This window comes from Lupinus angustifolius, unplaced genomic scaffold, assembly GCF_001865875.1.
Source record: "Lupinus angustifolius cultivar Tanjil unplaced genomic scaffold, LupAngTanjil_v1.0 Scaffold_209_28, whole genome shotgun sequence".
In the NCBI taxonomy this organism is placed as follows: domain Eukaryota; kingdom Viridiplantae; phylum Streptophyta; class Magnoliopsida; order Fabales; family Fabaceae; genus Lupinus; species Lupinus angustifolius.
The window spans coordinates 8,480-19,848 of record NW_017726924.1 but is presented as its reverse complement, the minus strand read 5'-3'; the positions used below and the strand labels follow the sequence as shown (position 1 = coordinate 19,848).

Below are 11,369 nucleotides of genomic sequence, written 5' to 3'. Positions count from 1 at the left end.
TGTCAATTTATGGACGATTAATATATTATCATGTCTTACTATGCGACAAAAGTTATGAAGACATTGTGTCGTTACATTAGAAAACATATCCAATGAAAATAATTCACAATTTTTGTGTCTCTATATATTTTGCTTTATTTTATCAAATTATTACACAATATTACTAATATACATTTAATAATATTCATACTTATGTGCTTCTAAATATTCGTCAAAATCAATGTCTCATGAGAATGCTCGAGTAATATGTGATTGTTTAACCATATGAATGCACATATAAGATGAATGTTCTTAACCATGTGAATACACAGGTACATGTGTGTTCCTTAATCATTAGAATGTACATTTAACATGTATGTTTTTAATCACACGAATGCACAAGGAACATGTGTGCTCTTAACTATACGAATGCACAAGTAACATGTTTTTTCTTAACCATATGAATGAATGCACGAATAACATGTGTTCTTAACTATTATAATGCACGAGTAACATGTGTGTTATTAACCATTAAAATGCACGAGTAATATGTGTTATTAACCAAACAAATACACGAATAACATATGTGTTATTAAACATACGAATACACGGATAACATGTTTGTTATTAACCATGTGCCAAAAAATTATTCCCCAGTGTATTCTCAACCTAATAATCACAAGAGTTGTTTTATTCTCAACCTAATAATCACACATTACAAGCAAACCCAAAGTTACAAAATAGTCTCTTTTTTCCGTACTAATTAATAATTTCCTTTATTTTAGAAGAAGATAAGCACGACGAGAAATCACATTTGGTTGGATTTCAGACATTGAGGACTCTTTTGGTAATTTCAGTCATTAGAACTCTATCATAACAAAACCCTGAACAACATTCCCAATACAATCCCCTTCCCACATCTTCCTTCGTAACAATTCCCTTCACTCTCTCCCTCTTCTTCTTCTTCAATGGCGGTTTCTGATTCAGTTGTGAGTAACCTCACACTGATCTACGTGGCAGTAATCGCGTGTATTAAGGTCTTTGGCCTTATCTGTGGTCGAAGCTTTACCAGCACCTTCGTTCTTATCCTTTCCACCACTCTCGTCGCTTTAATACTCGTGTTAACGCTGACGTGGGACGTGTCTCGTAAAGCCACGTATGCATTCGCCGGCGATCATCTTCTAAATCCTCACCGCCGCCACCGTGAGACCTGCAAGGGCGGTATCTGCTGGCACGGTGTTGCGGTGCGGTCACCGGCTTCTCAACTACGTTTCAGACTCCCTCAGCATCTTCCTTATGCCTTGTAATCAAGTTAAAGCGATAAGAGAAAAAATCAAGAAGAACGAAGAGGAGGTAAAAATTAAAAAGGTTTGGTTAATTTCTCTCAATTTCTTTTTACCTTTTAATCATTTCGCAAAGGGAAATGAGATGCTATACATAATTCGCTGTTTTGGTTGAGACTTTGAGAGTGATTTAGTTATATACAAAATTACATAAACGTTGTAATTATTATATATGTACCAAGAAAATAAATGTTAATATGAAATGAAGTATAAATAAAAAATGATGAAAACTGTATTTGTTTTCTGTTTGATTTTGATCTTCGAGTTTTCATAATTTGAATATGCTAGATTATGTTTGTGATGAATGAGGATATTTGTTAATTGTGAGTGTATTTGTTATGATGACTCTGGAGGGAAGTAGGGTCTAGTATAGGTTGGTAGAATAGAAGGAGTAGGGAGAGTTCGGTGAAAGTGACTGATATACATGAAAATATCTAGTGTACTCTCTATTTTTTAAGTACTAATTCATCTACCCAACCCACTTGATTATTGCTGTACTTATAATACCGTGTTTATAAAAAAATAATAGTGTAAATGTATCTCATATTCTTAACAGAGATTACACTTTTTTTTTTATGGGTGACCGTGTTTCCCAGAAATATTATAATATTTATGTGATTTTTATAATATTTTATAATTTTTTGTACTACTAAAAATATTTTATCTACAAATTGTCTTTCTTAACAAATATTATTTTTAGAAATGAATTCTTACATTACTAAACAAACATGTTATTGATAATATTTGAGATAATAGAATGGTTTTTACAATATTTTATAGAAAAATGTATACATCAATAATGTAATAGATTTTTACATTTGTTATTATATCATGCACTATTCAAGTATTCATCTTTAATATCATTTAGTTTGAAATAAAAATAATCCAATAATATATGGACCATTATAAATTATTATACTATTAGTACTTACATATTATACTCCATATTTTATCTATCATTTATTTTAAGATACAATGATATTTAAGATTCAAGATATGATTGATAGAGAATGATGTACTGATTAGGTCAGAAATTATCATTGAATAAATATTAAAATAAATTAATGTACTATAAAATGTAAATGTTAATCAATATGGGAATGCTCACCATTACTTTAACCGTTTCACGTCATATACCTTTGGGCTGTCCCTATTCAACGTAACCCATCACCTTGCACGAGGTTCATGGTGCGTTTTGATTTTACCAATTTGTTAGGTGTAGAATTGATCTTGACCATCCAATAAAAGTTGAAGGTAATGGTTCAGTTTTTTCCCTTTCTTTCATTATAACTCTCCTGTGATTTTAATTTACTTTTGACAAATCATTTGAAGAACTACTATAAAACAAAAGGTATTGACTTTTTTATTTATTTATATTTATAATATATGCACATTGTAGAAAAAGTAATATAAAATGATTATTAATTAAATCATTTTATACAGTATAAACTTTTATATTGACCTTTATTGCAAGACTATTTTGAGGTTTTAGTTTTGAACATTTTTATAGAATCACTTTTAAGATTTTACTTACCATAGAATGAAAATATCTTATTGACGAAAGATAATTTTAAAAAATAAATACAAATTTGATAATACTCACAAATCACAATATTAACCCTCTTTAATTAGTCTGAAATTGCATAAAAATATCTTATAAAAAGCAATGATATTTTATTTCTCCTCTTGACAATTACTAAAAACCAACCATGAATTAAGTTCCATAGTAGCAGCTGGCAAAACTACAGTTAAAGTCAGATATGAAGGTTCGATGAGTCGCGAGTTCAGTTGGGTATGACTGTCTGTGTAAGTCAGCTGGTAAAGAACCATTTTTTGTCATATTTCGAACATGAGCAGCCTTTCAGAAAATCTGTGTCAGTTTGTTCATTAGCTTCTTTTCTCCATCTGAAAAGTTTTTTGTAATTTATTGTTCTTTATATTAAGCTATTCATTAGAATTTCAATTTGTATGTTTGTATTAGTGTGAGTGCTTCATCAATTGTTCACAATATTATCTTATGTTTTATTTTGTGTGGGTGATGTATCCCTTTGTAATGAAGGTTAGGTATCACTATAGTTATTCAGGGTGAGATATCCCTATCATTGTTCTGGGCAACGTATCTTAGTTGTTAGAAGCTGATTTATCATTTGTTTGTTTGTTAGGTATAAATCATATAACAATTCAACTTTTACATATGACTCTTCCAAGTTAACGAATTTATTGAGCATGTTACCTTTAAACTTAACTACACATGCAATATCTTAGTCTATCTAAAATGAGCACGATTCAAACTCAAACTCATAGACTTATTAAAATATATTATATTGAATTGTTTACTAAATTTGGTCCATGTGGTATATTTATTAGAGAAGCTGAATAAATCTTTTATGAAAAATATATACAAGTATGATACACAATTCCTTAACTTCTTTCTCCATCCAATTCTCAGTCATGCATTTCTAGCCCCCTCCTTTGTTTTTCTCTTCTGACACTTTAAAGTGGCAATAATCATACAAAGTAACATTAGTCATATTTATCTCAATTAGTGTTTGTCTATATAATGAGTTGAATTATTTTATGTTGATAATATCGTGATTATAATTTGCTTGCACAATTTTTGGCAACACAATAAAATACCTTTAAAATAGCAATCTACTCTACAACTCAATCACTAATTTGTTCATGCCATAATTTTTTAAATCTTTTCCAACAACTAACACTTGCGATTTATTTAATTTTTGTAGGAAATTGCTCATAAGGTATGAATATGATTTAATTTTTGTGGGAAATTGCTCATAAGGTATGAAGTTAAGTGAAGTTGCAAAACCCAAACTTAGTCGATTGAAGTCATACAACATATAACAAATAATGTTTTCATGAGGATCCTCACTAACACTCATACTTTCTATCAAATCCTTGGGAGCACATCCACCTAATTTATCATTACAAATATTACTTTGGTTAAAAAGTTTATTTAAATAAAAAGTGTATAATTATGGAAAAAACTTTTGAAGAGATCCTCCTAATTAAGAAAGTGACGAATGACACATATTACTTATATCATTAATAAATTATATCGCACATTATTTTTATTATGATTTCCATTTATAACATCTTCCCTCACTAACTTTTTTCTTCAAAATTTCCATTCTTCTCACTTCATCTCTCTCCCTCTTCCAAGGGAGTAAATGACAGCGATTGTGGGAGGCGAGTTGTTGATGGACGATATCAGTGGATTATGGTGATAGTTTCTCTCTCTCTGAACGGTGGTGGTGCATTTCAGTGGTGTTTGGCAATGTTTCATGTTGCAGCCTGATATGACCCAAAAGCCCGTTATGGTAGTATTACTATAATTCGGTGTCATACCACAATTGTGGTATAATGTGGTTGCGGTGTCATCGCAATCACAATATTGCGGTCACATTATATATGCAGTCTACAATTTGAAATATTGGGTCTGTTGGTCAGGTCTTATAACAACCAAGCAACCAAGAAGACGTTAGTTTAATAGTAGTATAAAACTCTGTTATATCACCAAAAAATCAAAAGGTTAAAAGTTTAATTCCTAAGAGCAGTATTTATTGAAGGAGTAATAATACACCCACGAAGAAATTGGTTACTTACTTCTATAAATATACGTCATGCCTAAATTTAAACAAGTAAACAAATCAAACTATATATATAATGGCAAAACTTAACCTCATGTTTCTACCTTACTTGTGCTTGTGCTTGTGGGTCATAGGTTCCTACTTTTGATGCGGGCTTGCAGAATTATAGGGTTAAGCTATAAAAAGGTTCCCAAAAAATTCCAACCTGTGCATGTGCACATCCTAATCACCATGTTGCTCCTCTATACATTAGTTATAAATCCACCCACCATTCCACCATTATCAATCATATTTTGGAACCTAACATTTCAAATATCTTTTGGCAAGGCTTGGTGATTTTAATTAATAGCCCAGAGCTTCAAACCAACAATGGAAAATAAAGTAATATCTCATAAGATACTTATTTATGTTTATCCAATACATAACAGAAATTTTCTGTGACAGAATACAGCTACCTCCTTATCAGAAGAAGGAATGCTTTACAAAAGTATGCACACTACAAATTTATTTTTGAGACTATTTTTTACCTGCCACCATCATCGAGTTCTCCAATGAAGCTCAATTTGAATCCGTCCGTTTTTTGAGTCGATAAGATTATATTTCTCATTGATTCTTTTGTTGCTAACAACATCTGATAAATTTATATGCACATAACCCAGAGTTTCCTGATTACAAGAAAATAAGATTGAAAACCATAAGTTATCATCCTCATTGAAGTAAACACAAAGATATAAGATAACAAGTAAAGAAATTGAAACCAGGATCAGAATGAGATGAAACTGTAGCTAGTCTCATGAGTTGAGTATAATATATAACAGATTGAGAGATAGTGCATTACCTTAGGATGCAACAATCCCATCTTTGAGGAGGCACTTTGCACTTCAACTAATAGCTTCTCATTGGTTGGGGGTTCCTCCAGTGTAAACTGAAACTCTTCACCCCATCTTGGATCTCTATTTTTCTTTACATGCTGTATGGTTGCAGTGAGATTAGTCAAATTTCACAAAAAAGATCAAGTCATGTTTACATTCTAAACACAGTAGATGCAGCTGTTATATTAAAACCATTCATAAGCCTTCGCCTAATAGATTAAAGTACTAAACTGTTAGGAGAGTTAGTCCTTGAAAGCATCAAATCTTATAAGGAGGTTGCTTCATAGTATAATCTTCTAATAAGAAGACATAATTTTGTACTTGACCATTAATTGAAGTTTCATGGTTTTTAATAACAAGGGTGTCTTATATCATTAGACAATGTCTATAGGGAAAATCAAACTGTTAGTTAGGCACTAATTTAGAGGAAGATCTTTCTAATGGTTTCTCCTAATGTTTTTTTGGTCTTTCTGTATCTCTTTTAATTCAACTATCGTTCATTTGATTAAATTTTCTCACTAAAGTCTCTGTTAGTCTTTTTCCCACACGACAAATCGCCTTAGGCATGTTCCAATGCTGCTCCAATACATCAGTTCTTAGTCATATATTTTCTTGAATGTCAACTAATCTACTGCAACATTTTATTTTGCTCTTATTTGGCACTTCACTGCCTAATACTCAACAAGTCTAAATAACTGTAGTTTCAAACTAAGGGAGACATCTTCTCCTAATAGCATACACTTATTGATGGAAATGAAAAAAGAAATGTCAATCCTGATAGCAATTAATCAAAGCCGACAATGCATCAGTCTATGATAGTAATATTAATACCTTTGTTTTTCTCTCCTCTCCTTTAAAAGTCAGTCGTGCATACGGATTTGTGTGGTGTTTTCCTTCTACATCTTCAGCTTCATGGATGATAATTACAAGCAAACCACCACCAGCAGGTGTTCCACCAGGAGCCTTTTCGATTGCGTTGGCGTCTTCTGCATTCTCAGGCAACTCATTAGCCTTAAAAGGATTGTACAGAACTTCCACAGTGAGCTGCCCCCTTGCTTTCACATTCTCAGGATCATTAGGGTCCATAGTCTTGAGTAAATTAAGAGTCAGAACTTTTGGTTCATCAGGCGTAAGTTCTTTCAATTGAATGATATTCATACCCATCTTGTCGTGCTTGCCAATCTATGCAAAAGAAAGAAGAAACATACTTGAAAACATGTAAAAGGAAACTATTATGCAATGAGAATAATGGCATCATAGTATTTTTTTAGTCCAAACAGTTTCTAAACGTGTCCTAAATGAATTCTCACATCCAATTCTAATCTAAATTTCATTTGAAGATTCTTAGTACCTGCTCCCAGTCATAGATATTAAGCTCTAAGGCTTGAGATTCTGGATCTTTGATGACTATTTTAAATTCTTCATTCCATTCCGGATTCAAGTTCTTGTATTTCACAGTTGTTTTCTTCGAAGGAAGTTTATCATCGGTGAGTTTAAGTTTCACATACGGGTCTGCCCCGCCCATTAGATCTTTCTTTCTAAGCTTCACTGCTTTCAGAACCTTCACATGGAGGATTCCAACAGGCACTTTCATGGCCCTGACAAACCAAGCAAAATTAGCCACTCTATCGCGATGTTATAAACTGATGAAAGGAAGAAATAATACATACTTTGCTGGATCCATTATTTGCACCTCTAGGGCCTTAGGCCACAAATACATTTTTGCAACTTGATCTTTAATAAGTTCCTAAAAACGAAAGGAGTGAGGAAGAAAAATCAATAGTAAAACTTTACAAGCATATTAGTTACTAGCCATAAACAATTAGGAAAGATGCATGATTCATCTATACCTGGACAATCCTATAAAGACCCGGAATAGACATTGCATCGGCTCCAAGCAGTTTTAGTCCAAAATCTACATGCGGCTGCAATAAAGTAATCATAACGACAACAAAGAATAAAGAAAAGAGGAAAGGATAAGAACATTGATGTGCTGGCATGCTAAACAAACATAATTTGACACAGTTTCTATGAACTACTATGAAATTAGTCCTCAAGGGTATAATCTCATGCACACCTTCTCCATAAGAGACACGTAAATATTTGCGAAACAAGGAAAACTTGGAACTAAAGGCTTCAGAGTGATACGCGGAACAGCAAATACTTGCAGATCAACAACCTGCAATTATTTAAATGCATAAATACACTTCATTGGGTTAGAACAAAGTGTGCACATGTCACTTGAAACCATTTTTAGCTGTTAACAAAATACCTGGACCGTGGCTCGCAATCCAAATGCTTTAATTGCAATTATAATGTTCGGATTCCCAGCCCACTTCAATGATGTTTCCATAATCAATTCCTTTTCATCAGTACTATAAACTTTCATTCCTGGCATATATTCAAATGAAGATAAGCATTCATCATTCTATACTTATTTAGTTGCTAAGGAAGTTGTGATTTCGTGAAGGATAAGATATAAATACTTATGGAACCATCAAAGATAACAACACAGTGATTTCATTTTGTAGTGAAAGAAATATCTGTACCACTGGCCAGGTCAATGATCTAATATCTAATCAACTTAAATATAAACAAACTAAAGTGCATGATTGGCACATTTATTATCCTTGGTTTCATTTGAGAAAACTATCCTACATCATAATATTGCAGAAATTATAATTCCAATGATTTAGCAATCATGTTAATTATTGAAAGGTCAGCTTCATATGGAATTTCACAAGAAGCACCACACATGAATCACAAGAACCTGTCCTATAATATTAAAAACTACAAAACTTCACATTCTTGTGATTCCCCTTTCACATTTAATTTGTGGGGGAAAACTAACCACAAATAGTGCATGGACAATTGCACAACAATAAAAGATACACTTGTTTAACAAATGGGATCATGATAACAAAATTTACATGTGATGTTTGTCTCTGTCTGTGTATGTGTAAAAGAGAGAAAGCTCAACCTTGAAAAGTTGGTGGTAGAGAACCCAGGGAAAGTGTTTCGAATTCGACTGAATCAATTTTGTACTTCGGAATTTGCTCAGCAATTATAGGCTTTGCTATAGTCCTTGCAGTCTTGCAAATTGCCTATGAAGATTGAATTGTTGGCACTCTTTATGAGAATTACTATCCAAAACAGTTTGCATGAAATACATATAGATGCATTGGAACAGATTCAAACATCAATAAAAAATGTGCATACCTTGTCCAAATAAGGCCACATACACTCAATAAATTTATTAAGCCAGTCAAGCTGCAAAGAAGAAAATATGATAAATTTTCTGTTGAACCCAAAATGCAATTCTGGTTCCTAAGATGTTTACTTTTATTTACTTCTGCATAGGGCATACAATTTACTAACAAGGCATTTGTCTAATAGTATAAGGTCCACCGGATCCCCAGATAGACCAAAAGGTCAAGGGTTCAATTGTTGACAATGACGCTTACTGGGATGGGCAGTCACGTACTCCGAAAGTGATTAGTTCATTACTCATAGGGTGATGAGATATTCAGTTGTACCAAAAAAAGGCATACAATTTTAAAGAATAACGTACACGATCATAGTCTGGGTTCTTAATCCAAAATGGCATCTCTGGAAGCAACTGTTGCAGAGTTTTTAAATCTAGCTCAGCCAAAGGACGAATGGTGGGATCCTGCAATCAGGAATGACATAATTTGAAAGTGTTAGTCAGTAACTAAAAGAGAAGGTAATAGATTCCGTGCAGGTCCTTCACTGTGAGTTTTAACAATTATGAATAACTTTTGTTGTAAGAATTCAACTTGAAATTTGTGATTTAACAGAGTACATAAGGTACACAAGAATTATTTCATTACACAATTATAAATTCCACTATCTAGATAAACATTTACTAACATGGTCCTTTATAATTGTATGATTTCAATTTTCACCATCTTAAAAGGTTAAGTTACATGCTACACGTCATTGATATCAGTTTTTGTCCTCAATAGCGGCTCATTACTTATTTATGTGGTATATGTGATGTGATATGTAATTTTGGAAGGAAATGAAGGAAAAATGAAAACTTAAGAGCCATGAAATATACTCTAAAGTCTTCCCTTCCTTTTCATTCCCCTCCGCAACTTAAGTCGCAAACAAACACAAAGTTAAATAAGTGAACCATGTCACTATGCTTAAAGATAGCCCTCTTTCTCCACAATTGAGGAGTTTCAGGTTTTACCACTCTCTGAAATTCCTCTAAAAAACACAACAGAAAAAAGCTTTTTTCACCAGATGGGTTTAGTTATATGAACCAAACAATCATACTATTTTATTATAAATCATATATACACAGATACCATTTATTCTCAGAAATTCCCCTCAATGTTCAAAAATCCCCTCTAGACCATGAAGTCCATAACAAGAAGTTTAACAATGAGCTTTCAAAATTTAACATCAGGGAAAACAGTTTTAGTAAAATTTTGATAGATTGAACAAATAATTCATGATTGCAAGAAAAGAACAAAGCAACTATAGCATCTTATCAAGACCAAGGGGTGAAGTGAATCATATTATGAAATCAAAACATGATTCCTATACAATCAAGATGAAAGACTTTCACAGAAGTATGTTCTTCACTTTGCTTAATAGATCTCTATATATATTGTCATGCACTTGTCCTTTTCATTTTCATTTTTTCTCACAAAAAAGTCCAACAAAAAGAGTAAAGATCAGAAGATGTTAACTTGTTCAACTTTCCAAAAAGTAATCCAAGATATATTATAATTCAGCAAATCAAGAAAGTAAGAAAATGATATAACTCAAATCACATAACCAATCCAAACATTGAAAACAAACAACAACAAAAAGTAAGAAAATTGGCTAGAGATCAATGAGAGGGAGAGACAAACCTTGACATCTGTTGTTTGAAAGTATATGAACAAATAGTAGCCAATGACTAACCCAAGTGAAGTTCCAACTCCAAATCCAACAAAACTAGCTATGGTGCTAAAAAAACCCATCTTCAATATTATCTTTGTGTAAAAATACCACCTTTATAATTTCTTTCTTCAATGTGGAAAGGGGAAAGTGGAGGTAGTTAACTTGGTTCCATATCCAAAGTGGAACCTTCAAAATTAAACATGCTCAACAAATATTAAGTACTCTTAGTGTAGCCTCTTTTTGTGGATCAGAAATCACTTTAACTGCATAGGACATAAGTAGAAAAGACAAGAAACTCTAGATGAAATTTCTTTTGTACTTTATTGATGCATAAATATTGTTCAAAATCTTACAATTTTGTTGAGAGAAAAAGAAAATGTATGTATCCATGTAATTTTTTTATATATTCTCATTATATTATTTATCATTCACATTTAATTATTATTAACTTTTTCAATAAATTAATACAAATAAACTCCGAATGATACGTTAGATATATATAAATCTTTATACTAATTGTATATAGATATTAAACTTTTTATTTTTTCACATCCAAATATTATTCAGTCATTTATATGCTATATTATTACAAGTGATATTGTAATCTTTTTATTTATAATTACAACCATCAAACTCAATATAAAACGTGA

The 11,369-nt window shown here is 32.0% G+C and overlaps 2 protein-coding genes across 2 annotated transcripts; one reads left to right on the top strand and one right to left on the bottom strand.

Annotated features, from left to right (window-relative positions):
• The first annotated feature begins 793 nt into the window (after nucleotides 1-793).
• LOC109340614 lies at nucleotides 794-1,291 on the top strand. Its single transcript, XM_019578338.1, has one exon. The coding sequence runs from the start codon at nucleotides 948-950 to the stop codon at nucleotides 1,284-1,286; it is 339 nt and encodes a 112-aa protein (XP_019433883.1). The 5' UTR covers nucleotides 794-947; the 3' UTR covers nucleotides 1,287-1,291.
• Nucleotides 1,292-5,287: 3,996 nt separating this feature from the next.
• LOC109340615 (synaptotagmin-2-like) lies at nucleotides 5,288-11,048 on the bottom strand. The gene is made up of 12 exons (XM_019578339.1): nucleotides 10,689-11,048; nucleotides 9,374-9,472; nucleotides 9,022-9,072; nucleotides 8,783-8,906; nucleotides 8,075-8,193; nucleotides 7,880-7,981; nucleotides 7,653-7,727; nucleotides 7,473-7,549; nucleotides 7,154-7,400; nucleotides 6,634-6,984; nucleotides 5,769-5,900; nucleotides 5,288-5,595 (listed from the first exon to the last, which is right to left on the bottom strand). Exons 1-12 carry the CDS (start codon nucleotides 10,797-10,799, stop codon nucleotides 5,467-5,469), a joined length of 1,617 nt encoding a protein of 538 aa, XP_019433884.1. The 5' UTR covers nucleotides 10,800-11,048; the 3' UTR covers nucleotides 5,288-5,466.
• Nucleotides 11,049-11,369: the final 321 nt, after the last annotated feature.

Bases quoted from the DNA above. Each gene is read 5' to 3' on its own strand.
- LOC109340614 (XM_019578338.1), top strand. From the start codon at position 948: ATGGCGGTTTCTGATTCAGTTGTGAGTAACCTCACACTGATCTACGTG.
- LOC109340615 (XM_019578339.1), bottom strand. From the start codon at position 10,799: ATGGGTTTTTTTAGCACCATAGCTAGTTTTGTTGGATTTGGAGTTGGA. The intron at 9,073-9,373 runs GTACGTTATTCT...TCTTCTTTGCAG, and splicing joins AGAACCCAGACTATGATCGT to CTTGACTGGCTTAATAAATT. The intron at 7,550-7,652 runs GTATAGATGAAT...TTTCGTTTTTAG, and splicing joins GTCTTTATAGGATTGTCCAG to GAACTTATTAAAGATCAAGT.